At 41.5% G+C, this 27,949-nt stretch overlaps 1 protein-coding gene across 1 annotated transcript; it reads left to right on the top strand.

Moving 5' to 3' along the window:
* Positions 1 to 550: 550 nt before the first annotated feature.
* CHMP4C (charged multivesicular body protein 4C) lies at positions 551 to 27,557 on the top strand. Its single transcript, XM_055318227.1, has 5 exons — positions 551 to 898; positions 19,843 to 20,020; positions 22,958 to 23,072; positions 26,216 to 26,381; positions 26,570 to 27,557. Exons 1-5 carry the CDS (start codon positions 709 to 711, stop codon positions 26,629 to 26,631), a joined length of 711 nt encoding a protein of 236 aa, XP_055174202.1. The 5' UTR covers positions 551 to 708; the 3' UTR covers positions 26,632 to 27,557.
* Positions 27,558 to 27,949: the final 392 nt, after the last annotated feature.

Genomic DNA, 27,949 nt, shown 5'->3' with positions numbered 1-27,949 from the left:
TTATTTATTCATGAGACACATTTATATATATATATATATATATATATATATATATATAGAGAGAGAGAGAGAGAGAGAGAGAGAGAGGGAGAGAGAGAGAGAGAGACAGGGGGAGAAGCAGGCTCGTTGCAGGGAGCCTGACATGGGACTTGATCCCGGGACTCCCGGGACGCCAGGATCATGCCCCGAGCCAAAGGCAGACGCTCAACCGCTGAGCCACCCGGGCTGCCCCTTTTTTTTTTTTTTTTTTTTTAAGATTTTATTTATTTACTCATGAGACATAGACAGAGAGAGAGAGAGAGGCAGGTGCAGGCTCCACGCAGGAGCCCGACGTGGGACTCGATCCCGAGGACCCAGGGTCACGCCCGGGGCTGAAGGCGGCGCCAAACCGCTGGGCCACCCGGACCGCCCCCCCCCCCCCCACCGCCTACCCGCGCCCCTCGGGTGGCGGTGGCGCGCGCGGCCCGCCCCCTCCGCCCCCTCCGCCCCCTCCGCCCCGCCCGGCCCGCTCCGCCCCCGCCGCCCCGCGGGGCGGGCCCGGCCGCCGGGAACTGCCCAGGGGCGTGTGTCACCTGCCCCGACGACTCGCCCGCCCGGGAGCGCTGCCCGTGGGCGCTGGGCCCGAGACCGGAGCGCGGCGTCGCGGCCGGGTCCGCGGGGTGGGGGCGCTCCCGAGGCCGGCGCCGCTCGCCCCCCGCAGCCGCGGCCATGAGCAAGCTGGGCAAGTTCTTCGGAGCCGGGCGCTCTTCGAAGGGCCGGGCCGCCCCCAGCCCGCAGGAGGCCCTGGCCCGACTTCGGGAGACCGAGGACATGCTGAGCAAGAAGCAGGAGTACCTGGAGGCTCGCGTGCAGAGGGAGCTCACCCTGGCCAAGAAGCACGGCACGCGGAATCCGCGAGGTAGGCCCGGGGGCCGGCGCAGGCGGGACCCGCACCCCCACCCGCACCCGCACCCCCACCCCCACCCGCACCCCGCCTGCAAGCCCGGTCCCGGGGGACCCGCCCGGGAGGCCGCACCTGCCCCCGCGGCCTTTCCAGGAGCTGCTGTTGACCCCCCAGCTCAGGAGGCACAACCCTGGAGGGCAGGCTGTTAGGGAGGCCCAGTAAAGAACACGCTTTGAAAAGCTCAGAATTAATAGAAAAAGACCGGTGATGAACAAAATATCTACATGTAAAAAAAAGAAAAAAGAAAAAAAGAATTGGTATTATTATTATTATTTAAGATTTTATTTATTCATGATAGAGAAAGCGAGAGAGAGGCAGAGACACAGGCAGAGGGAGAAGCAGGCCCCACGCAGGAGCCCGACGTGGGACTCGATCCTGGGTCACCCCCTGGGCCTAAGGCAGGTGCCAAACCGCTGAGCCACCCAGGGATCCAAGAATTGGTATTATTGATTTTTTTTCTTTTTTTTTTTTTTTTTTTTTTTTGCCTCTGGCCCTTACGTCGTTCTACAAGGCACTTCTTTTATTTGACTTTTTTTTTTAATGTGTTATTTTGTCCATTGTGAATTTTGAACTTAAAAGATGTTGCATTAAAATATTATTTATCTTGATTCCTGACTTTTTTTTTTTTTTTGCCTCCCCTCTTAAATTTTACTCCTGTCTTGCCTGACCTTAGCCCAGCCCTGCTGACCTCAGATATCAAGTTTTCTGTTGTGTGTTTATATATATTGGATCACACGTTTTAACCTGCATAGAAATCTCTAGCGGGGTATATTCTAGTATGTTCTGGTTTTACCTTGCTCCTAAGCCATTGAAGAGTTTCGTTGGCGGTTCTGCTGTTGAGGTTATTATTTTTAAAAAATAGTCGAGGAACTAAATATTATATTTCCTCTCACTGGTTTTTACCACACGAGGGACTTTGAACCAGTAATGACACTTGGTGCTCCTGTCGCACCTTGAACCCTTTGTTGCTTTCCAGAGTTAATTGGTTTCTTCAGCGTCCTGCGCTCTTTATAGAGAGTAGGTCTGAACAGCACAGTGACACGTATAAAAAAACCCAGGGAGAAGTTGAAATGATTTGGTCTTGTAACACCAGAAAGAAAAGTGCTTTTGCAGTGGCGGACTCAGAAATAGGAGCGGCAGTAACAGAACTCTGCCCACCGCCTAACCCTGAACTTGCATCCACAAGTCAGGCTTCTTCAGTCATAACAAAGGCTTGGGGAGATTTACTCAGCCCCAAATGATGCTGCCATTGTTTAATGCAGGAAAGGAGTAATGTCTTCTGGAGTTGACCTTGAAAACCCTGCTGCTTCCCATAAAAATGTGCCTGATACATTGGCGTCCACTTAACTACCAACAGTAAAAAGGCTAAGTTTCATTTTTCTCTGCTGCTGCTGGGCTCCTATATCCTGGCCTGTTTTAAATACTGGTTTCTGTTTTTACTTTCTGTCTGAAAACATTTTGGGAAGCGATTTAATGGCAATTGCCAAAGAGCTACTATGCCATTATGGCTTGCTAAAAAGTCATTGGCAGGTCTTTTTCTCTGCTCTTCCTCTTCAGTTTTTTTTTTCCCCCCTCTTCAGTTTGATAGGCACTCTGAAATTTGCTTGATGCCTGTCAAGGGATGTCTCTGTCACTCTTTTGGGTCTGTATATTGTTTTATCTACAGTGGTTGCTCAGTAAATACTGGTGTAAAAAAATCTTAAAAATTGAACATCTGCTCCTAGGAAGTGGTGAAAATGTAGATTTGCTTTCAGAAGACAAAAATGTAAGGTAATCTACATTTTATTGATTTTTTTTTCCCAGAAATGGTCTCCAACTGGTAATGCATTAAAGTATATTGCAAATGGCTTTATTAAGATCCTCCCACAGAATTAAAGACAACGTTAATTAAGAGCATCAATCTAACTTCCTTAAGTCAGGGAAGTTACAGATGCGTGTATCATGTGCAAATAACTAATGGGGGTTAGAAAAAGCCACTTACTCTTTATCATTTATCCTTGGGAACTTCACAGGTTTTAGCCCAGGCCTGGTTCTAACAGTGGTTGTGGGAGCGGAAATAGGCTAGTTAGCATGAGTTCATCTGTACTCTAAACTATGGAAAGAATTTAATCCCAGACCCACATATTAGAAGACCTGTCAATATCAGCATTTTTTCAAATAGATCATATAATGTAGTTTCTGTTTTCCATTAGCTACTAAGAAATATTTTCACATACATGGTGTAATCAAGCCCAATATAGTTAGTACAAAATGGGCCTTGTTTATACAAGGCTGTATTTTACACAGGGCTGTATATTGTGCTATAAGGGTTGTACTTTATAATCTGAGTGACATTATGTACATGCAGTTAAAGTTCTACTTCTAGACATGATTGGTCAGCTAGCTTGCTGCCAAGAATAGGAGGTTGAATGGCCAGTTAACCTTGTATCAGAAAGGGCCGTTCCCTGCATGGAGCCTGCTTCTCCCTCTGCCTCTGTCTCTGCCTCTCTTCCTCTCTGTGTCTCTCATGAATAAATAAATAAAATCATAAAAAAATATGTTAAAAAAAAAGAAAGAAAAAAACAAGGGCCGAACTCCTGGACACTACAAATTCTGCGGTAATCTATTTCTCCACAACAACAGAAGCTTTGGCAGCCTTCTGAATGTCAAAACTGAGTTTTATTGGTAAAGCAAGTAACTTTTAAATTAGCATGGTGTTAGAAATGAAATCTCAGTGGTGAAATTATAGATATTCTAAATACGTGGGTTGGCTAAACTAGTCTGGAGACACTTCCTTGCTTCCCATTGTAAGAACAAATGATAAGAATCTACTAGATGTATAACTAATTTTACATTAAAATGGTACTTGAGGCTCGATCGCAGATGAACACCGTGTCTGGTTCTTGGTTCAGGTATATTTTTGACAAGAGTGCACCTCGCACGGAGCACAGCACCCTACCAGGGCATGTCACTGCCTTCAGTGAGACTTACTTACTTATTTATGAGAGATACACAGGCAGAGCGAGAAGCAGGCTCCCTGGTGGGGAGCCTGATGTGGGGCTTGATCCCAGGACCCTGGGATCAGGCCCTGAGCTGAAGGCAGATATTCAATCCCTGAGCCACCCAGGCGTCCCTTTAGTGAGCTTCTCATATGGGGTATATTGGAGCCCCTAAGGGGACATTGAGTCAGGCTTCATTGTTTTTGCTTGCCAGAGTATGTTTGTTTATGCAGAATTTAGTCTGAAACTTGTTCTTACTGTATCTCATACTAAATTGTGCAGGCGTCGCTAATTCTTCTCACTTCAACCTTCTTTGGTAGTTACCTTAATTTCCCAAAAAGAACCTGAGTGTTCATTACCAAATTGGTTGGGCAACACCTGTTGGACCCTGGCTCACGGGTGCCAACGTGTCCCGGTGGACGCCCCAGAGACTCAGACCCCAGACAGGCAGATGCAATCAGCAAGAGGGTTTATTGAACGTTTGTGCAAACGGGCTCTCCCGCCCCCCCCCAGGAGGAAAAGAGCCCTGATTAGCAATTACAGGGATCTTTTAAAGGCAAAAGGAAAGAAACCGCCTAAAGGCAAAAGAACCGCGGGAGTCGCATGGCATCCAGGTTGATTTCACAGAGGGTCTACATGAACCTATTCAGGGACATTCCAATCAGGGTGTGGGGGGAAATGGTTTTCTTATTGTGAACAGAATGCTTTTAGTTGCTAAAATTTCAGGAAGGCGCCTGGATGGGCTGCCTCTGGATTAGGGCTGGCCCTACTTACAAGGGGGGAGGTTTCTTCACACCCATGGTATTCAGGACCCTGTTGATCTGAATGATTAACCCTTGGAACAAGATTTATAATTTGGTTAAAAGTTTTGGAAGTTGGGTGGGGGCATGGGGTAACCGGGTGATGGGCATTAAGGAGGGCACTTGTTGGAATGAGCAGTGGGGATTACATGCAGCTGGTGAATCACTAAATTCTACCTCTGAAACTAATAATAAAAAATTTCTAGCAGTCCCATTTAAAAAATGAAAAAAAAAAAACAAAAAACAAACCATTGGAGGTCAGAAATTCTTTAATGCAGTTTATGTAGAGTACCCCTGCTTTACAAATGGTAATCTGCTTTGTGGAAAAGCAGACTTTTTACAGACTACTAATTTTTTTTCTTTTGAGCACTGTCATCAGGAGCAGTTTTGATTTTTTAATTTTTAAAAAAGATTTTATTTATTTTGTGAGAGAGTGTGCAGAGCACAAATGGGGGAGAGGCAGAGGGGGAGGGAGAAGCAGGCTTCCTGTTGAGCAGGGGTCTCTGATGGGGGCTTGATCCCAGGACCCCAGGATCATGCCCTGAGCCAGCAGGTGCTTAACCAACTGAGCCACTCAGGCCCACCCTGAGAGCCGACCTTGAGAGCAGTTTTCAATCCTGGCTGTATATTAAGTCACCCTGATGCCTGGGTCTCACCCCTTAGATTCTGATATAATTGACTGGGATGGGGCTCAGGCATCAATATTTTTTTTTAAAGTGCCCCCAGGGGGAGCTTGGGTGGCTCACTCTGTTAAGCTCCTGACTCTTGATTTCCACTCAGGCCAGGATCTTGGGGTCATGGATCCAGCCCCGCCTTGGGGCTCAGTGTGGAGTCAACTTCAGATTCTTTCTCCCCCTCCTTCCCCAGCTGTTCATCCCGCTTGAGCCTGTGCTTTCTCTCTCTCTTTCTCTCTGTCATCAATCAATCCATCTAAAAAAAAAGCCCCCCCACCCGTGATTCTTCCCTGTGGTGGTGGTGGTGGGGGGGAGCTTAAGGATGAGGAGCTTAAATCCATAGTAATGTTAATGAGTTAGGAATATGTGGTCCTTAGGTCTTGGAAGTGCTTCCTAACCTTTTCTCACATCATGGCCTCTATGGCACTGATAATATTTGTGTGCTTTTCTGGGATAACCAGGGACAAGCAGCTTGGGGACTCTTGGTGCCCCAGGATCCCTCAGGAGCTGAAGGGATCGGTATCCCAGCGTACTGCAAACCCCTCCTGCCACACTAGATTGGTGGAACACTTTAGTGGTCACTATTCCAACCTCCCTTTTGAGGTCTTTTTAAAAATAATCTCTTTTTAATTATTAAAAAATAATCACCAAGAGATGGCCACAGGTTTTGTTTTGCTTAAATATAAGGTCCTGATCCAGTTTTTACACATTTGATAGACAATAACTTAGTGTTGCAGTCAGGAGCCTTGGCTTCAAAGCAGACAACTTTGGGTTCGATTCCTAGCCCCGCCCTGCCACTTAGACACAGTGTGGCTCTAGACCATTTCCTAGGCCTGCCTAGTTCTCCGTTTCCTCATCTGCGTCATGGCAAGGAGAAGATTAGTCCTCAGAGTTATGAGGATTAATGACATTATTGTATAAAGCCCTTAATTCAGTGCTCTATAAATGTCAGCCCTCGTGATAACAGTATTTTTTTTCCCCAGCTGAAATTGGCTTCCTACTAAGTTCCACCTACTGGTCCAAATTTTGTCTTCAGGAATAACATAGAATAAATCTACTCCAGGGGCACCTGGGTGGCTCAGTAGTTGAGTGTCTGCCTTTGGCTCAGGGCGTGATCCCGGGGCCCTGGGATCGAGTCCTGCATCAGGCTCCGCACACAGGGAGCCTGCTTCTCCCTCTGCTTGTGTCTCTGCCTGTGTCTCTGTGTCTCTCATGAATAAATAAACAAAATCTTTAAAAAAAGAGGAATAAATCTATTCCATCTGTCACACGTGAAGGCCTTTCACATACTTGAGGACCGCAGTCATTTTTCTGTGTCCCCTGTTCTGCGGACCTGAACCCCCTCAGTCACCTCTCAGTTACCCCCCTACTGTGCTAAGGTTTGCTTCCCAGGGCCTGGTCTAGTGGGGGGTAAGAGAGACCCCTGGCACACACTTGTGTGCCCCTGAGAGTGATTACCTCTTAAATTTGCACCCGAGGTGCCTCTGTTGCTTACCTTTTCCTAGGCTGAGCAGGGACTTCAAATATGTAATTATGTGGAGAGGGATGGCTCCAGTCTGGGTTATCCACAGGCCTCAGGCCGTGGGCAATGGGCTGATAGGGACGAAAGGTTAAGACCAAGAAGGAGCGAATTCGGTCACAACCCCTCTTCAGTATCTTTACACATGATTCCAGTGAAACCTGGCAGCTGAGGCCCTTTTGCTCCTCCATCAGGTATCTGATGAGTGAGATCTTAGGGCAGGGTCTTTTATTTGGAGTAAGCCAGCTCTCTTTGAAGCCCGGGCTATTTCTTGGCAAGGCCGAATTTGCTTTCAGAGTCGTGATGCAGACTTTGATGTTCCTTGGAGTTGGGGTGTGTGCACGCCCCCATTGGCTTAGCCTCATGTACGAACCTCCTTGGTTCCTCTTCAGTTTGCTTTTTATTATGGTTGTCATGGAGCTGAATTCTGCAGTCTCAGACACAGACGACCAGACGGACTTCTGTATAAAAAGAATGCCTCTGTGTCAGCTGTGTATCAGCTTTGTTGCCCAAGTAGTGAGGGCACAGGCATGCATGGCTCAGGTGACATGAGACTGATGCAGAATGCAGGGCCCTGATGGACAGGAAGTCTCTTGGGAGGTATCACTCACTTGGTGACCTCCTTTCTTAAGAGAGTTTCCCAAAACGAGGCCCTCAGGTCACCCCCATCAGAATTCCTTGAAGATGTTTGTTTAAATGTACCCTCACAAGGACCCCCCTCAACGTTCTAATACAGTAGGTGGAGTCCGGGGTCCAGAACTCTGAACTTTGAAGAGATAACTCCGTGATTCCGATGCCCACTACAGCTTGGGAACTGAGGAGGCAGGTAGTATTCCATGAGCTGCTAAACTAGAAACCTCTACTCCATCTTCTACCCTCACCATTCCTGTTGTTGCTTCCTTCCTCCTCTACTAATCAGAGACTCAGAGGAGAAATATCCACCCACCTCCCTTCTGTTTCCTGCTGAAGAAACATTCCTGAAGCTTCTGACGGACGCCCATTAGCTACCCTGTATTAGTTTTCTTGAGGGAAGTCCACCTGGTACTGTGACTCCATAGTCCTGAAGAGTCTCAGAGTTCTCCAGAATTCAAGTTAAAACCAAGCATCACGATAAAGTATTTTGCTTGCCTTTGATTATCTGATTTTTTAAAAGATTTTATGTATTTGAGAGAGAGAGAGAGAGAGAGAGAGAGAGAGAGCGATTGAAAGCAGGCGCAGGGAGAGGAGCAGAGGGAGAGGGAGAAGCAGATATGGGGCTGTATCCAGGGACTCTGGGATGGTGACCTGAGCCAAAGGTAGACACTTAACCAACTGAGCCATCCAGGTGCCTTAATTATCTGATAATTTTGTACTGTACTCCGTGTATTCTAGGGCCAGAGAAAAGAAAGAGTTTTATTCCTGGGGCATTAAGGACCCATATGCGAGTCAGGTCTTGTTCTTCATTCAACTACTCTTCTTTCTTCTGAAAAACATACATCAATGGAAATGTGACCCTTCTTCAGTTTTCACCCTCGGTTTCTCTGCCCCACCTCAGAAGCTCCCCCTGGGCTTTCACCCCTGGTGGGGAAACCTAAGATATCTGAATGGGCCCTGGGAGCCTACTCACTTAAGCTGCGGTGTTAAAATTTCTCACTTTCCTACTACCTCCCTTCCCTCTCTCAGCCCTGGCAGAGATCCTCGTAGACTTATACTATACCCTCATTCACCCACTTAGGTACCCCGACCAGCAGAATGCCACGGGCTTGTTATCTCTTTTGTTCTGTTAATACGGCCTCAATTTGCTTGTGCTTTTTCAGATGCAGGTCAGTTGCCTTCCCCCAGTGGATTTGGAAAGAGTGCAGAATCCCAGCCAGATTTACCCTCTCCCCATTTAAATCAATATGTTAGGCTTGCATTCAGTATTTTACATTTATTTCTGTTCACGATCATCTTATTTTCAGTTAAATCTTAAAATTCTAATTTCATTGTCTTATATATGAGCTATTTCTTTTTTGTTGAACCAGTCACAATATTTACTTATTTATTTATTTATTTATTTATTTATTTATTTATTTATTTATTTATGAGAGACAGAGAGAGAGAGAGAGAGAGAGAGAGAGAGAGAGGCAGAGACACAGGGAGAGGGAGAAGCAGGCTCCATGCAGGGAGCCTGAGGTGGGACTCGATCCTGGGTCTCCAGGATCACACCCTGGGCTGAAGGCGGCGCTAAACTGCTGAGCCACCCGGGCTGCCCAAACCAGTCACAAATTTGATCAACAGGTGGTTTTTGTTTTTGTTTTTGTTTTTTTCTGTCAAAGTATTTGTTAAAATACATTGAATAAGACAGAACTCAAGGACAGAGCCTCATGGCATGCCTCTAGAGACTTCCTTACAGGATAACCTTTATATTCCAGTAATAACATTTCATCTAAGATTTGAGTAAGGCATGATTACCAATTTGACAGATCAGTGCTCAATGAGTTCAGTTATTCATCTAGCTATGAAGATACCTGATGTACATTTCTAGCCCATATCATCTTATTTCTCCACCTTTTTCTCTTTTCCCTAACAATGCTTCAATATACCTTGTGAGTTATATTCCTGAAACCAAACTATATTCACACACCTCTGATTCCCAAATGCTGATTTATGAACTGAGAGTATATTAGCTTCACCAGATTCACATGGAGAGCTTTTTAAAATGCCACACCAGGCAATTCTATCTCAAGAAGTCTAGGGTAAGTTTAGGATTGTGATACTCAAGCCTTTCTGGTTAATTCTGATGTGCATAATGTGAGAAGGCTGGTTGAGTGGCCTATGGTTTTTTACCTTGAGTCAGCATCTAGTAACCCAAAGAAAACAGGTCAATGAGATTAGTTTGCTATTTTTCATCTTTGTGAGCTCATATTGGCTTCTGGTTATCATTGTCTTCTTTTCTAATTTCTCAGAAACTAGAGTGTAGGGTGTCTCTGTTCTAGAAGCATTCTAGAAAAAGTCTGTGGAACAGATTTTTGACAGTTTGCTGATGTGTTGTAGCTACTTCCAGAAGGGTAATTGGTACTATTTCCTATGTAACTAATTGAGGGTTTTTTGGTGTTTTTTTTTCCCCCGTCATGAATATGGAGCATCATTATACATTTTGTAACAGTTATTATTATTATTCATTTTAACTTTCACAAAGCTGGATAATAGAGCTTTTTTTTTTTTGCAAAATACATTATATGAAGAATACAATTTTCCTTGATGTATACTATTTTGCAATTAATTGAATTAGCCACAATAAGGTAGAAAATTTATTGATACCATGATTATGCAAAAGTCATATGATTTATTATACAGTTTTGAGAAACAATAGCAGGAGATTATTGTAAGCTTGCCCTCAGATGTACTTAGAATTACTGTGTTCCTCAGCATTTAGAACTACTAATTTCAGATCAGATTTCGTTTTCAAGAAAACAGGACACATGCATGATAGTCTAGCCAGTGAGATACAAGGCCATTTCTAAGACTGAGATTTTTTAAATTTACAGTGCTTTGCTTTGGCAATCAGCTTTGGAAAAGATGAGAATGATTTATGTTGGCATTTATTTTTTGTTATATACTTAAATATATGTGAATCTATTTGTACTTTTGTAAAAAGATTCATTGATTTTTTTTTTTTTTGTTTGTTTGTAGAGAGAGAGGGGGAGCTCGAGCGCACAACAGTGGGGTGGGCAGGGAGAGAGAATCCCAAGCAGACTCCCTGCTGAGCATGTAACCCAACATAGGCTTTATCTCAGGACTCTGAGATCATGACCTGAGCCAAAATCAAGAATCTATTGCTCAACTGACTGAGCCACCCAGGCACCCCTCCATTTGTACTTTTAAGGGACAAAATTATCGCAGGTACTTAAAAGACGTAGGTAATATTGAGGATTTATTTTTAAAAATTCCATTCTCAACCTTTTGCCATAGGAAACTGTGACTAGAACTTTAGTACAGACTGGTAATTTTAGTTTTTCCTACTTTTTTTTGACTATCCTTTGATAGAAGTTCAACAAACACAATTGGCTTATAAGCTTACAGAAGGAGAAGGAACAAAACAGCAAGAATCTGGAATAAATATAAAGCAAATAGTAATCTATTTCCCGAATAACTGACTTTCATATACCAATGATCTTGATTTCTTACCTCAAATAAGTGGTTCTTAATAGAGAATTGCTTATTGGAAATATTTGGGATTTAGTCCAAAATTTATGCTTTAAAGCAATGAACTCCTAAATCCAAACCAATGAATCTTTGAGCCCACTGCTAAGCCCTTCTCCCAGGTATCTCTCGCTTGTGGGTATTTCCAGTGAGAGGATGGGGTTAGCTAAAGCCCGACTGTCATCTGCGCAACTTCCATCAACTCTTCCTCCATCTAGCGACCTAGTGACTTACATGCCAAAAACAAAACCACCCCTCAAAAGCCAGCAACAAGAATGGTGATTTAAAAATTACAGGCAAGGAGAAGTTGATTATTCTCTGTTAAAAGTTGGAAATACTTGCAGCAGAAGCTGAAGTATTTAAAAATTAAAATTTAATGTCAACCATCCAGCTTAAATGAAATATGACGTATACTTTTACATTTGGCTCACATATAAACTTAGAGGAATAAAATCATGCAGCCAGATATTCGACAAACACTTTTTGACATTTTATTCTCTATTTAAATATGAATTTCTGGTGAATCTTTTTGGTTCTTTCACATAGTCCTATATGCTACATATCCATACCTTATTTGCTTTAGAAGTAATATTGGTCAATAGAATAGGCCTTTCTCAGTGAGCAGTGCAAATTCCATGACCATATTAGTACATGTAGGTGAAAGTCAATATAACCTTTGAGTCTGAACAAAGATATTATCCTAACTCAAAACTTATACTTTGTTAACTGCAGCAGGAAAAAATAAAATCATGTTAAACCAATTTACATGTATTTTAAAGATCACATATATAAGAGCCTTTGGTTTACCCTTTTGTGAGGAGTTTGAAAATTTTTATTATATAAACTATCTTCCTTTGTTGAGTATTGTTCTCCCACTTACACTTGCAAAGTTAAAGAATAATTCATCACCAATTTCAGGGTAAACCTTCTCTTAAAGAAATTCAAATAGAGGGATGCCTGGGTGTCTCAGTGGTTGAGCATCTGCCTTTTGCTCAGAGTATGATCCCAGAGTTCCTGAATCGAATCCCACATCGGGCTCCCTGCAAGGAGCCTGTTTCTCCCTCTGCCAGTGTCTCTGCCTTTGGCTCTGTGTCTCTCATGAATAAATAAATAAAATATTTTTTAAAAAAGAAATTCAAATAGAAATTGGATAGGAGCTTGAGGATAGGATCTATATATTTTTCAAGATTTGTTGATCATAGAATCTCAAGGGAATAATCATGGAATCATAAGACAGTGAGAGTTAAAGGGCACTGTAGGGGTATAGTTTGTTGGTTCTCAGGGGCAGCTGCAAACCACAGTCAAAATAGTAGGAAATGTTGGTGTATCATATGAAAAGGAATCCTTGCTACAAGTAGAAAAATAGAAGAACTATGTTGTACATATATGTACACACATTTATATACACGTACATATTCATACATGCACATGTATAAACACATGTACATACATGCATATAGCTACATACAACCATGTATATATGTACACATGCGATATGGAATTACATTTATAGGTACATATGTCTACCCTAGAGTTAAGTATAATCACTATTTCTGACTTTTTTTTTTTAAGATTTTATTTATTTATTCATGAGAGACACAGAGAGAGAGAGAGGCAGAGACACAGGCAGAGGGAGAAGCAGGATCCTTGCAGGGAGCTCGACAAGGGACTTGATCCCGAGTCTCCAGGATCACGCCCTGGGCCGAAGCAGACATTAAACCGCTGAGCCACCCAGGTGCCCATATTTCTGACTTTTTCTATTTAATATTTGCTGGTTTCATATTCATCCTATCTTCCTTGCATTTTAGGCAGTAGCAGCCCCATAGAGGTTACCAACATGTGAGGTTACTAATAATACTGGTAGCAGGTAAAAAAAAACTCATCCATTCAGTTATATATGCTTCCTAGTCAAACATTTAATTGGGTTTTTACAAAGAATATCAAGTACATTTTAATTACTACATTGGTATGTTGTTCCAATAGCAGGTTAATTTGACTTGCAGAGCAATCGACCTCAGAAGCAATTAATTATAAGAAATAAGAATTTCAGTGGATATATAAAATGAGTCTTAGGCAAGCGTTCTTCCTTTTTCGACAGCTCAAGGCTGATAGCACTTTTTGGTCATGACCTTTCGCTCTCAGATTTAATAATCTCTCGTGCAACATCCTGGCGGTAAGAACTGCTTCGATCTCCAAAAGCAGCTGTGAGCTTTTCAGAAAAAGGAGAGTAGCATGATTTCTGTTGGAAATGAACTTTAACTTCCTTTGTCCATTTCCTATCTTTCCGGAGATGGGGTAGGGTGTTAATTATCCTCTTTCTAATCTTTCATACTTTATCAATCACCATTTCTCTTTTTTTTCCTGCATTTTCAGTCCACCGTCACTGGCTTGCTTACAGCAGCGGTCCACTTCCAAATGTCCTTTTCCTTGGGATATCTCTTACTTACTTTCTCCAGTCTCTTTCCTTTCTACTGTTTTCTCAGGCATCTGCTTCACCATTGTATAATTCACCACATCGTTGCCATGTTCTGGTCTTCTTTTAGCTTGCTCTTGACCCTTTCTAGGACATTTAATATTGGTGAGACCTCTGAAATAGGAAGGTTACTTATAAGATCCAGCCAGTGTGGTGAGCTGGTGTGATGTGCTCTATTTTGGGGTTTATAGTTTCTGGTTTCTCATATATCTCAGCCAGAAACTTCACCTTGTCTAGCAGGAGATTTGCGTTGTGGAGGTGACTCCATCCTGTGACACCTTTTATCATGTGTGTTCTTTCCTATGCTGTGTGTTTGCTGTTTGTGTATACGTGTAGACTGTCACCCTGGCTTCATCTCCATTGTCTCTGTGACACCATCCCTTGTCCATTCCCTGTGTGCGCCCACCCTACCTTCTACAAGTCTCTTGTTATTCTATATGTCTCCTCTGCTGCTTAAATGTGACTTATACCTGTTAGTATCTGTGGTCACAGTTTCTGGAAGATAGCAGGTGCTTAATAAATGCTTGTTCAATGATGAATAAGTGGTTGAACACCCATTGCATATTTGATCCTCTGAGATTATAGCCTTATTTCTTTGTCCCTGCAGTGCCTAACATAATACTGGGGGTGGGGGAGATCTTCAGTCTATACTCATGGAGTGGGTGAAATGAATGGATAAGAATATATATTTTTTCAAACTGAAGATGGCCAGGGAAATTCACGATGGGGTGGTGCTGGGCAAATGAACCTTACAGTTTTCTAGTATGATCCCAGCTGTTTTCAATCTAACCTGTGACTTTAAACATTTTGTTTTTATGGTGTCTGTAGAATGCTTACCATCATGCTTATTCAGATTGTGTTTTTCAAGAACTAAAACAAGGTGCCATAAATAGAAGGTATTATTTAATTAACAAAGTGATTGGTATGTGAGTAAGAACAGGGCTTACCTTAAAGTTTCTCAAATAAAACCACATGATTACGACACTTCCCAGTTAAAACCAAAGGACGACATGATCAATTGTGTGTGACGTATGTACCTGAAGCACTCTGGGATTTCTCCTCCAGGCCCCATCTTTTAGGTCTTTTCTAAAGATCATCCATTCCTGGTAGAGGGAAGAGCTGTCATAATGCAGTTTCATATTTCACCAACAGGTTTGTCGATAGTCACCGGGTATGATGGTTTCTAAAAGATTCTTTTTTTTTTTTTTGGACCACTAATGGATTAACAATACACACATTTAGATACTCAGTGTGTGAAAAACAGATTGACCTTTAAAACCAAGATGCCCTTTATATTATAGGAGCAATGAAACTGTAACTTTTTTTCCTGCCATGTATAGTTGTTTTTAATAGGTGACTGAAAGCCTTCCTCCTCTGGCAATGTAGTAGTGGAGTAAAGTTGCTTAAGGCTGGTGGAATTTTGGTTCAAGTGAGTAATTCTTAAGTTTCAGCCCCTATCCTCACTGAGCTGTAGTAAGGGCTCTTCATGCGACCCTTACAGCAGTGTGCACTACTCACTGTTCTTTGAATCCATTGCCCAGGGGGCATCACTGTGAAGCTCGGAAGCAAAACCCTTGGCTGTTTCTCCACTGCAAAACAAAACAGTAGATAGCTTTGTTTTAGACAGAATGTTGCCCAGGTCTCACCAGGTGCTTAAAAGCACAGACAGGAGTTTGAAGATTGAATTGCACCCTCTACCCAGGTTAAATTACATGGCTTTAAAAACATCCTTCTCTCCCAAAACAGGAGCAATGTGAAGTTTGCAGTATTTGTTCCATGTCTTTGAAAATATGCAGCCATTTCTTTCCCAAATCGTTTATTATAAAACAAAATCAATCAAGAGGTGCCTGGGTGGCTCAGTCGGGTAAGCATCTGCTTTCGGCTCAGGTCATGATCCTAGGATCCTGGGATCACGCCTCATGTGGTCAGGCTCCCTGCTCCAAGGGGAGTCTGCTTCTCCCTCTCCCTCCATTCTTCCCCCTGCTCGTGCTGTCTCTCTCAAATAAATAATTAAAATCTTTTTTTTTTTTTTTTAATTTATGATAGAGAGAGAGAGAGAGAGGCAAAGACACAGGCAGAGGGAGAAGCAGGCTCCATGCACCGGAGCCCGATATGGGATTCGATCCCGGGTCTCCAGGATCGCGCCCTGGGCCAAAGGCAGGCGCTAAATCGCTGCGCCACCCAGGGATCCCAATAATTAAAATCTTAAAACAAAAACAAAAAACCCAAATCAAAGCCTGTCTTAATTCATGGTGGGCCTGAGGCATCATCCTTTCATGTGAGAACCGGCTCACAAGGAGACTCTTCACATACCCTTCTTGGCTCCTTGGAACGTAAGCCTCTTGTCTTAGTGTTTGGGAGAAGTGTACTGTGCCAGACTGAAGTCACAGGAGGTGTCAGGTGTCTTGGGGCCAGATCCAGCGGTGCGGAAATCACTGGGTTTGCTCACACGAGGTGATTTGGAAAAATATAAGTCAGATTTTAAATTTGGAAGACTTTGCATGCCAATCTAGGTTTCTTGCTTCTATTGGGCCTCTGGAGGGCTGGGCATGGTAGTTGTGGACTGGAGCCCAGTGGGTGTTGCTTCTGGTAGATCAGGGTTATGCTTTCCTGGTTGCCAGAGTTCTGCTTCTTCCCGTTGACTCCTTGATCCTGGGGCCAGGGTCCACTATCCTTTATTATCACTCTTGTACTACTTTTTATTATAGTAGACTAATATTCCTCTGTCTTGTTCTCTCTCACAGGTGAGAAAACAAAGAAGGCCTTTCTCCCTAACCTCTCTCTGCTTCACTTCACTTTCATGACTTGCCTGGCTCCCTCTGAGATTAAGACTCTGGTGTAGGCCAATTCGTAGTTCGTGGTATGGGAATTAAAGTGTAAGTTGAGATCTCACCTCTTAGTGAATTTTCAAATTCCTCCCATGTAATTTGAAGGGCAGAAACTGTATGTTAACATAGGCACTTAAAATTGTGTCCAAACCAGAACTCATTATTATTAACAACAGACATTTGCAAGGTTGGGCATTATACCATGCGGCTCCCACCATATGGTGCTGACAGCCCTGTGAAGGAGATAATGATGATGATTATGAAGGTCCTCAGTATTTAGTAATCACTCACTATGTGTCAGGCACCACACTAAATACTTTGCATATGTTATTTCATTTAATCCTCAACCACTGAGTGAGTTATATCCTTATTTTCCAATAACCACCTTATGTAAGGTCACACAGCTATGAATGGATGGAGTCTAGGTTTGGAAGTAGGCAACTTGACTCCAGAATACAATGGTCTATTGTCATCTGCATATTATTGTTGTTACTATTATTATTATTATCCAAGTAGAGAATGTCACTTAAGAGTTAAGGTCACACTCTAAGGTTATTATGCACAGTCATTAATTGGTAGGGGTAGGATTAAAATGTAAATCTGGTAACTCTGAAGTCTCATCCTTTAAGTCAAATTGCATTTTTTGAATTTTAGAAAGTAATCTAATATAAATTCTTACTAGGAAACATGGTGTATTTTTAAATAGAGAACATTAAAGTGTTTCTAAAAAGAGGAAAATAACTTTTAGGTCAAAGGATACCAGTCAGGTTCCAAGTAAGTATAGACACCGAACCAGCCTAACAGGATAGGGAGGAGTCACATTTGTAACATTCCACTTCTGGGTATGTTGGGTGGAGATGTGTATTTGAAGGTTAGCTTCCTAAGGTTTCCTAACTCTAATATTTTCTAATGTTTTCTAGTATTATGTTCCTGTTATGAGTTATGAAAAAATAGGTAAATTGTTACTCATTAGTCTCTGAAATAAGATATACAATTGCATTAATTAATAAACATTATATAAATTGCTATTTTTAGTAATATTATCTAGTTGTTAATTGTCTACCTTGCATGGGGACTGTATAAGGTATTTTCCATAAATTATCTCTGATTCTTAAACAATCCCCCAGCATTGTGGGGATTATATCCCCATTTCCAGAACAGCAAACTGAAGCTCAAACAAGGGAAGTGACTTACCCAAGAGTACATATCTATTAAATCATGGGGGAAGGTACACTCTGGCCTTGAAGTCCATACATTTTCTATTATACCATGCTGTCATTATACTATGTTTACAAAATTATAGGATTTATTTATTTAATATTTATTTCATCTCCTGTAAAGTAGACCAAAAATAGTGTCTACTCTTGGAGTTTTTGTGAGAGCTAATGACATAATTCACATAAAGCACTTAGCACCAGTTTGCCATATAACAAATACTCAGTGTTAATTTTTGTTTTGTATTTTATTGGCTATGTGCCAGAAACTGGGCCTGGGACTGGGGAAACAGGAAACTAGGATACCACATTTCTCTTCAAAGGGCTTCCAACTAGTGTAGGCAAGGTGGGGTAGAAGAGGTTTTACAAATAATTATAATACAGTGTAATAAATGCAACAGTACATATGGATCTACAGGTAGAGCCTTAACCCAGAGGGTCAATGGGCCATTCTTTCCATCTTGGGGAGAAAACCCTGACACAGCTCTGGTCATTCATGTGATGAGCTTCTCTACAGGATGATATTGTGTGATATCATAGAAAGGCCTTCGTGCCAGACAATTTTTAAAAAATTGTTTTAGTTCTTTCCTAAAGGACAGGTTAAACAAGTACAAGCTCTTTTCTAAATAAAGTGTAAGTGCTAGTCAGCAGGGACTTAAACTGTGATTTTGTACCTGGAGAGGGAAACCAAGCAGAACCTGATAATTCTGGACTTCCACACTGGGCAGGGAAGGATAGGGGAAGATGGTTACCGCTCCCCAGGGAGATAGAGAGCGGTGTTCCACACCTAAAATAAAGCCTTTCTTTGTTAAGCCTGTCTGCTTGTTCCCTCCCATGGAATAACACAAACACTTCTTATACACAGCTTTGGGCAGCTTTGCCTTTCAAGAGAGAGACCTCATGGGAAAACATACTTATGTAACTACAAGAACCCCAGTTACTTATACTAACTATTCTAGTCTTTCATTTATAAATATGAACTTTTAACACAGAAGAATTTCGATGAAAGGTAATTGCAAGAAAGGGTTAAGATAAGCAAAGCAAACAACCAAACTCAAGAGAAGAGACATAATTAAAACAGAATTTAAAATAAATTGAATAATTTATTTTTTAAAGACATAATTTAAAAAATGATTAGAAATAATTAAAAATAAAGGAGCAAAAAATAGAATACATGTAGTTACTAATTAGTAATTCAGAATGTAAACTTAAGGATTTATCCCAGAACATAGAAAAAAAAAAGAGAAATGAATTTATAGATTGAAGGATAGAGCCAAGGAATCCAACATCCATCATATTGGGATTTCAAGAGAGAAAATAGAGAATGGTTTGGACAGGGGTATAATAAGTAAACCAAATCTCTTGGACTTACGAGAATAAATTGACTAAAACAGAGTTTGAAGAGAGACTTCTACTTCTCTCAGATATCTGTTGTTGTAATTTATGTGCTTCACTCCGAAACCATAAAGCTATTTGAGTTTTGTCAATTCCATTGAATTATCTTTATTTACCATTCTTCTGCTACTGTTTTCCTGCACTGTCCCTAAATACCCTATCAAAACTCATATTGTATTTTTTTTTTGGGGGGGGAGTGCCAGAGTCAAATGGACCCTGTTAGTTTTGTGATTTTTCGGATAAAGCAGGTAAGGTTATTTTGCTGAAGAGCTAATGGGAGGGTATTTGGATATTTCACTGAAGGCAACACTCTTTTCTCTTACCAGTGTGTCATATCATCCTTGACTATGACTCAGGCAGTGTTGAGCTCATGGATGCCCATGGTTGGATGTAACCTTGCTGACCATCTCATGATCGATCATTTTATACCAAGACATGAAGCTCATCATCCTTGGTTTTGGTTCCAGCTGCCACTCAGTGTTTACCTTCAAGGAAGTCACATAACTTCCCTGGATCTCAATTAGCTTGTCTTTGAAATAAGGAAATTGGGCTAGAATAGACAATTATTAAAATTTTTTTTTGTTCCTTCAGAGTTTTTATTTTTCTACTGCATGATTTTTACTCATATTTTTATCTATTCTTTTTCTAAAATCCTATACTGACAGAAATACTTATGAGATATATTTTATGGAATATAAAAGGTCAGATGGCAGTGTTAGTTTCTCAGCTTTATTGGGCATCCTCGTTAACTATAGGGATCAGCAATGCTGAGTCTATGGTTGGTGTTGAGCAAATGTCTCTTGATCTAGTGGCTTGGTCTTTCTCCTTATAAATGTGGCTTCTCCCTTATTTAGCTGCATTACAGGCACTAAAGAGGAAGAAGAGGTTTGAAAAGCAGCTCGCTCAGATTGATGGCACACTTTCCACCATTGAGTTCCAGAGAGAAGCCCTGGAAAACTCACACACCAACACCGAGGTGTTAAGAAACATGGGCTTTGCGGCAAAAGCGATGAAAGCAGTTCATGAAAACATGTGAGTGACTTTGGTCTTCCTCCAAGTCATTAATTCCCTCAATGTTGAGAAGAGCCTTTGGAACTATATGGTGACTTTGGCAGGAATGGAGTTACCCATTTAAGGTTTTTTGACATGTTGGAATGGAATGCCCCCTCAAAGAAAGAATAGAAGTTAGAGTAGGAAAAAAAAGACCATGAGAAAAGGAAGTTACTCATTTCGCTCTATGTTTCCCAGTTGCCTCAATATTGTCTCACATTCCACCTGTGAATACATTCACACTATAGTTTTTTAAAATTTTTTTAAAGATTTTATTTTTTTATTCATGAGAGACAGAGAGAGAGAGAGAGAGGCAGAGACACAGGCAGAGGGAGAAGCAGACTCCATGCAGGGAGCCTGATGTGGGATTCGACCCTGGGACTCCAGGATCACGCCCTGGGTCATAGGCAGGTGCTAAACCGCTGAGCCACTCAGGGATCCCAGTTTTTTAATCTTTTTTTTTTTAAGATTTATTTATTTATGATAGAGAGAGAGAGAGAGAGGCAGAGGGAGGAGGAAGAAGCAGGCTCCATGCTGGGAGCTGGACGTGGGACTCAATCCTGGGACTCCAGGATCATGCCTTGGGCCAAAGGCAGGCGCCAAACCGCTGAGCCACCCAGGGTTCCCAATTTTTTTTAATTTTTAAAAAAGATTTTATTTATTTATTTCAGAGAGAGTGAGAGAGCGTACAAGTGGGGGTGGGGACCAGCAGAGGGAGAGGGAGAAGCAGACTCCCCGCTGAGCAGGGAGCCCGATGTGGGGCTTGATCATAGGACCCTGAGATCCCAACCTAAGCTGAAGTCAGATGCTTAACTGACTAGGCCACCCAGGCACCCCCCACGCTATAGTTTTTAAAAAGCCTAAATGTCTCAGGGTCCTGGAATCAGGCTCAACGGGGAGTCTGCTTCTCCCCCTCCTGCTGCTGCTCACCCTCTGCCTGTGCTCTGTGTGTGTCAAATAAATCTAAAAAAAAAAAAAGAAAAAAAAAGAAATTAAAAAAAATTAAAAGGCCTTTATGTCAACATCTGTGAGAATGTTAGAATTATCGAATAATGGTTGTTGTCAAACTTTGATTATCAAACCTGGAAAGCTACAAAAGAGAACACAGATGCCCAGGCTCCTTGGACTCCTTGAAGAAGGGTAGGAATTGGGCCTTTTTGTTTTTAGCACCAAGTTTTCCCCAGGTGATTCTGATATTAACAGGTGTTTGGGAAACATTGACTTAGAATAATAGCTATGAGCATAGATTTGAGGTCAGATTTTCTGAGTTATAATCTCTGTTTCATTACCAACTGTCCTTGAGCAAATTACTTTGCCTTTCCCTGTTTCAATTTCCTTAGCTGTAAATTGGAAATAATAATGGTACTTACCTCGTGTAGTGATTGTGAAAGTCAATGAGATACTAGATACAATGCACTTCGCATGGTTTCTGGCGCGAAGTAAGCACTCAGTGTCAATATTCATAGTGGTAGTGAGGCTCCTGATAATTTGCTTTATATTCACCCTGAGAAATCAATGCCCGGGACCTGATCCTTTCCCGAGATTGGGTATGATAGTGAGTCTGGGTCAAAGGTGCACAAGAGCGATGAATGCCTGAGGGATAAAGGGAAGTGTCTGTGGATGGGAAAAGTGGATGCAGGGGTCAGTGAAGCCATCGTTGCTGACATTTTCTTGCCTTGATAACTCATTGATAACCAGCTGTCATTTGACAGCTTCAGAAAGATCATTAGAGTCATTATCAGAGTCAAAATTCTCTCTCGTTGCTGTAAGCAGGGTGCTGACTTTATCACAGAGTCCTGTAAGTGAGGTGCTGACTGTAGCACAGAACCACAGCCTCTCTCTCCAGGTAGCTGAGCAGCCGCATTCCACTGTATTCCTTTTGAGAAAAATTCAACCTGAGGCCCAAACTTCAGCTGTGCCTTTCTCATACTCCTTTTCATAAATTAAGTTCCTTGTATATTTGTTATAAATATAATGATTGGAAATAAGGAGTGATAGGAGGATGCTAAAAGAAAACTTTTTTTTAATGTAAAAATATTTAGGTTTTCCCATAGTCTGAGAAACTTGCAAAATATTTATTCCACTGGGAATCACAATTTTGGTGTTTAGGTCACTTAAAAATGAGGAAAATTGTCACTTCTCTGGTACTCAATCAGTTTGCCCTAGTTTCAGAGTTGGAGGAATGATTCAGAGACAGGGTGGTAGTGAAGCAGTCCAGATCCTGGCCTTCAGAACGAACAGCCTAGGTTGATGGTTAGGGTCCAGGTGGGGTGGGGGGCTCAGGTGCTAGAAACTGTCTTCAGAGCAGCTGTCCATCGTGGGCCTGTGGCTACCTGGATTCCTGTGCCAAAGTTCTGATTCTTCTGAGGGCTTCCTAGGCCTCACCCTGTTCTCATTTGTATTCTCCACCTGGCATCAGCAGCTATGGGAAAGCCCTCAGGGAGTCAGCAGCTCAGAGCCATTAGGTGTTCTAGAAAATCTCTGGTTCCAGAGTTCAGCTTCTTTAAAAGACTGCTCTCAGATAGTGGCTGTTTATCTTGGTCATAATGGTCCTTGGGGGTCCATGGCATCATTTCCTGCTGAGTTGATACATAGTGGCATATATTAAATTTTACATATGCCCTACCAGACAAAATTTCAAAATGCATCTACAAATATTGTCATAGTCTCTAGTGACTTCCAAATGTAACGGCTATTTATCAAATATTTAAAATATATGTGCATATGCAGGATTATTAGTATTCTTGAAATGCAAGTTATTTTTAAAGTTGGTAAATCTTCTCATCAGAGATTTTTGTTATCCTACTGAAATAACTAAGAGTTTACATTAAATTGACTCATTTTTCATATGGGATTATATCTAAATTCATAATTTTAAAGTAAAATTCTAAAATATTTCAAAAACGTATTATTGCCCAGGGATCTGAACAAAATAGATGATTTGATGCAAGAGATCACAGAGCAACAGGATATTGCCCAAGAAATCTCAGAAGCCTTTTCTCAACGGGTTGGATTTGGCGATGACTTTGATGAGGTAGGTATCACAGTGTAAAGAACAGAGGATGTGGTTGCTGAAAAGGATAGCTTCCTCCCATATGTATCAGGCAGGTTTTCTTAAATATTTTCTTAAATATCATTAAAGAATAAGTGATATTTGTTAGTGATGCACTTCTCTTAAGGGGGGAAATGAAGTGTTGGGAGCCCTGATTTAAAAGAAAGATTAATATGGTTTAGCAAACCACCCCTAATTAAGTTTTCAGCTATTAAGGGAAGGCAGTATGTGATTATGTAGAGTTAGTGACTTTTAATGGGTGAAGCCTAAATAGCACCATTACGAGGAATCCAGCGCTCACACATCTGGGCAAAACAAAGCAGATTGTGTCACTCTGCAAGGAACAGACATATCATGCTCTGTAGTTGTTAAATTAGAGGTTAGTGTGCCTCTGTTTATTACTCAGGCTATGAAACAAAATAAACGTAGAGTGGCATTATTAACACACACATTCCATTTAGATTAATCAGTCCAATAATAGAGACTATAATTATAATGGTGGTGTCTGCACTGTGAATTTCAATTGTTCTACTCAAAGCACACATAAGTAAGACTAGTATATGTTTCAAAATGTTTCCAGCTCTCTGATTAGTATGGGAAAGAATCTGACTTCCTACATCTATGTGATATTAAAAATGCTATATCTACTGAGATGTGGTTCCATGGAAACAGAGAAAATGAGAATTGAGTATCAAGAACTTTTTTTTTAAGATTTTTAAAATTTATTTTTTCATGAGAGACACAGAGAGAGAGAGAGGCAGAGACCTAGGCCGAGGGAGGAGCAGACTCCCTGCGGGGAGCTTGATGTAGGACTCGATCCCAGGATCCCGGGATCACACCCTGAGCTGAAGGCGGATGCTCAACCACTGAGCCACCCAGGTGTCCCTCAACAATTTTTAAAAGTGGTGCAGACCATCACATGTGGAGTTTAAGAAACAGAACAAATAAAAAAAGACCAAAAAACCTGAGGCTCTTAAATATAGAGAACAAACTGGTGGTTGCCAGGGGGGAGGCGGGTGAGGGGAAAGGTGAATCAAGTGAAGGGGATTAAGACTGCATTTATCATGAGGAGCTCTGAGTAATGTATAGAATTGTTGAATCACTATACCTGATACTAACATCACACTGTATTTTAATTATACTGGAATTAAAATAGAAAGATATTTCTTCCCCCTCCCACCCAAAATGATGTAGACCAGGAGTTAGAAAATTTGGCTGTTAGGCCAAATCCTTCCCATGGTCTCTTTGTATGGTGCCTGAGGCCAAATCCTTCCCATGGTCTCTTTGTACGGTGCCTGAGCTAAGGAGGTTACAGGTTAGTAAGAGCAATAACAGTAGAAGCAAAGAAGGCTGTGCAACAGAGACTGTATGTGGCCAGCAGGCCTACGATGTCGCTATGTGGCCCTGTACAGAGAATGTTGCCTACCCCCGGTTAGGGTAAGAAGCATCTCCTGAGTGCATGACAAAATGGTGGAAGGGCTCTGGGCTCACCAGGACACCTGGGTTCTGCGATTTGTTGCTCAACTTTGTGTAAGTCTCTTCACTCTTCTGACCCTTAGTTTCCTCATCTATAAAAGGAGAGTTAATGGATTGCTAGCTTATCTCTGAAGTTTCTTAAATTCTTTTTTTTTTTTTTTAGTTTCTTAAATTCAAAAATTATTTTATCAGTGAACAAGTGTTTGATAGTCTGTAAACGATGGAGGAGGTGACTATTCTATCATGTTCGCTTAAGAAGATAATCAGTATCTTCTCGGTGCTATTGAGGACTATCAAGTGCTTTTGGCAATTCCAGGCACACGTTCAGTGTAGGATAGTGTGTCCAGCCATTACTATACTTACTATATTTATCTCTAATTGTTTTGTGAGCAGAAATAGGCATCAGAATATCTATTCTGAAGGCATTGTATTCACATAGCCTGTGGAAAACCAGAAAGCACACATTACACTGACCCTGCTATTTCACGTGGCCTAATGACATACACTTTCATGATTTATTTCCTTTTCTTGAGGTAGATTTAGCAGTGGTCAGATAATCATTAAGCGTGCTGCACATCTGATATAAATTGATTTGATTAAATGTTGTGGTTGGCTTAAGTATATCCTGTCTTGGCCCAAAGTTTTGTTACTCTCATTTTAATATAAGATAATGATTTGTTTAGGTACCTTTCTCCCACATTCAATAATGAGTTTCTTAAGTGTAGGGACTGTTGATTCACCTTTGCACCCCCAGGACTGGGTTCAATACCTGACCATGCGTGAGCTCTCAATAAATTTGTTCAATGATGAATGAATGAATAAACAAAGAATCTCCTTGGTGGAATAGAAGAGTGTCTGGGTCATTTCTAATAGTGACAGCCCTAGAGTTATAATAATGACAAATTTGGTTTTGATTCCCAACCTCTCTCGGGGGGATTGGACTCTACTTGGGAGCTCGTGGAGTCAGTTAGATCTGAACCTCTGTAGTGAGCTCATATCTGACGTAAGGTGACTTGTGCTCTTAAAATCTCAAACTGGTCTTGTCTCTCTGAAGAAGATTAAACCAGACTCTCTGAGACCATAGCTAAAAGAAAGAAGTACAGTGTACCTACCTTGAGTTGAAGTTTTCTTAACCCAACCACACAGCATGATTTATACTGGTTTTGGTACTTTAATGGAGAAACCATAGTATCTTTGGTTCTTTTTACTTTCAGCACTCATGGTTTTGCTGTACCTGTTGTTTTATTTTCATAGACATCAGCCCAGCTGAAAATACGTATTTGCTCCAATTAAAGTTTTACAGATTCTTAATTTGTCACAGTAGAAAAGAAAAGATACATTGGAAACATGACAAGCAAGGTGCAAATTTCCTAGAAACTGTAGAGGTTATATATTCAGCGATCACAAATTACTCGAATAACTGTTTACTGAAGTATTATAAGATTAACTACAACAAATTTGCACGACCCAAAATATTCATTTTTAATCATTGCTCAGTGTTGCAAGAAGGAGTTAGTCTTTAAAATAAATATTCCATTTCACCGGGTTCTCACATATCAATTGGGTAGCAGATGTTCTTATTATTGTGTTTGAGGAAACCCACTTCTTGAAACGTTAACTCCGTAATTCTTTCTTTCTCTTATGTTCAGGATGAGTTGATGGCAGAACTTGAAGAATTGGAGCAGGAGGCATTAAATACGAAGATGACAAATATCCGACTTCCAAATGTGCCTTCTTCCTCCCTCCCAGCACAGCCAGATAGATTGCCAGGTGGAACGTCGGGCGTGTCCTCGACTGCACATCGATCTCGAGCAGGTGTGCTGCCCCTCTCAACCGCCCGCGGTCAGATAGTTCCCGAAAACCACTAGCCAGGCCCATTCCATGTAGCACTTATTTTTTATTTCATAAACATATGCCATTTAATACCTGTATTCAAACCTGTTTTCTGTGCTGCAGGTGTGAAGGCCACCACTTGCTAATTTTAATCCATTTTTACATTTTAGCATCTTCCAAGAGGACAGAAGAAGATGATGATATCAAACAATTGGCAGCTTGGGCTCCTTAAACTAAAATGGAATTCGTCGACACCTGACTTAACTCTACATAAGCCATAAAGAAATGTCTTTGCCACATTCAGAAGTTAACAAAGACCCCGTTTTATATTTACGCTGGACGAGTAATTGTCTTTTAAGCCTTATAAGCACAAGTCACAAGGAATCGTGTGTAGACATCCAATCAGGGGTGGAAAGGGACTTCCTGGTAGCTTCTGGGAGGATCTCGCCATGCGGATGGGAGGGGGCGTTTGTCTTGTTACAGGCCACTGTATTTCCAGTCCCGGCACCTAGTTGGTGCTCTGTATACATTTGTTGAAGGAGAACGGAATTCTATTAACATAGAAAACATATGACAGTTTATAAGCCACGTAAAAGTGATGCGTTGATAGCTAGAGAAAATAGCGTTCTCTTCGAAGTGAATGCAAGTTTTGCTGAGTGTGCCTGTTAGAGCCTGTCTATCCCACAGTAAGTGTAAATACACTGTCTCTTGTAGGAGAGACTTCATGTACCAGAAGTCTTATGTGAGTCCATACATAAATAGTTTCACTTGAGTTTTGCAGTTTAAAATCTTAAAGGAGCTTTAATTGACATTTATTATGGCAATTAAGCTTGGAATGGGGCAATGGATGCACTTCCCAAAATGTCTGAGAGCACTAACAGCTTACACTGCTGAGCGAGGATCTCCTGGGTGTAATTTAGCCACTTAGGAAGCCGTGTTAACACTCCCGGGCCATTACGATGCTGTTATGGCTTCAGCGTGCTGAATGTGTGAGCGTTCATTCTTTTCCATTTTGTGCTCTCTTGTACGTTTATTTACACCTTATGGCATATTCCTTGTAAATACATAAAGAGTTGATTAAGAGTATATCATGAGTAAAATTTCGGCCATTGTTATTTTTAAATGAAAATAAATGACAAAATTATGTATTGTTCCTAATATGTCATGGACCATAAAATGACAAATGTCATTATATAAAGTGTTCTAGTAGTCCCTGCATTTGCTGAGCTACATAATGGAGCGGAAAGGGCACTAAAGCTGGAGGTAAGTGTCCTGGATTCCAGCCTCTGTTGTGCTGCTAACGCAGTATGACCAGCCACGTCATCAACCCGGAACCTTTGCTGCTTCCTTGGGAACTATAAGGGTTGGACTTGATCTCTAATGGGTCCATCCTGCCACAGGCCTTTTGCATATGCTGTTCGTAGCAGTCTTCCCACCATCCACACACAGATACCAAATCTTACTTATTCCTTAAATCTTAGTTAAAATGTTCTTTATTTTGGGAAACTTTTCCTGATTGCACAGATTAAGTCAAGTCTCCCTGTTATATG

This window comes from Nyctereutes procyonoides, unplaced genomic scaffold (genome assembly GCF_905146905.1).
Source record: "Nyctereutes procyonoides isolate TBG_1078 unplaced genomic scaffold, NYPRO_anot_genome, whole genome shotgun sequence".
In the NCBI taxonomy this organism is placed as follows: domain Eukaryota; kingdom Metazoa; phylum Chordata; class Mammalia; order Carnivora; family Canidae; genus Nyctereutes; species Nyctereutes procyonoides.
The sequence above is the reverse complement of the archived record's forward strand: the minus strand, read 5'-3'. Positions and strand labels throughout refer to the sequence as shown.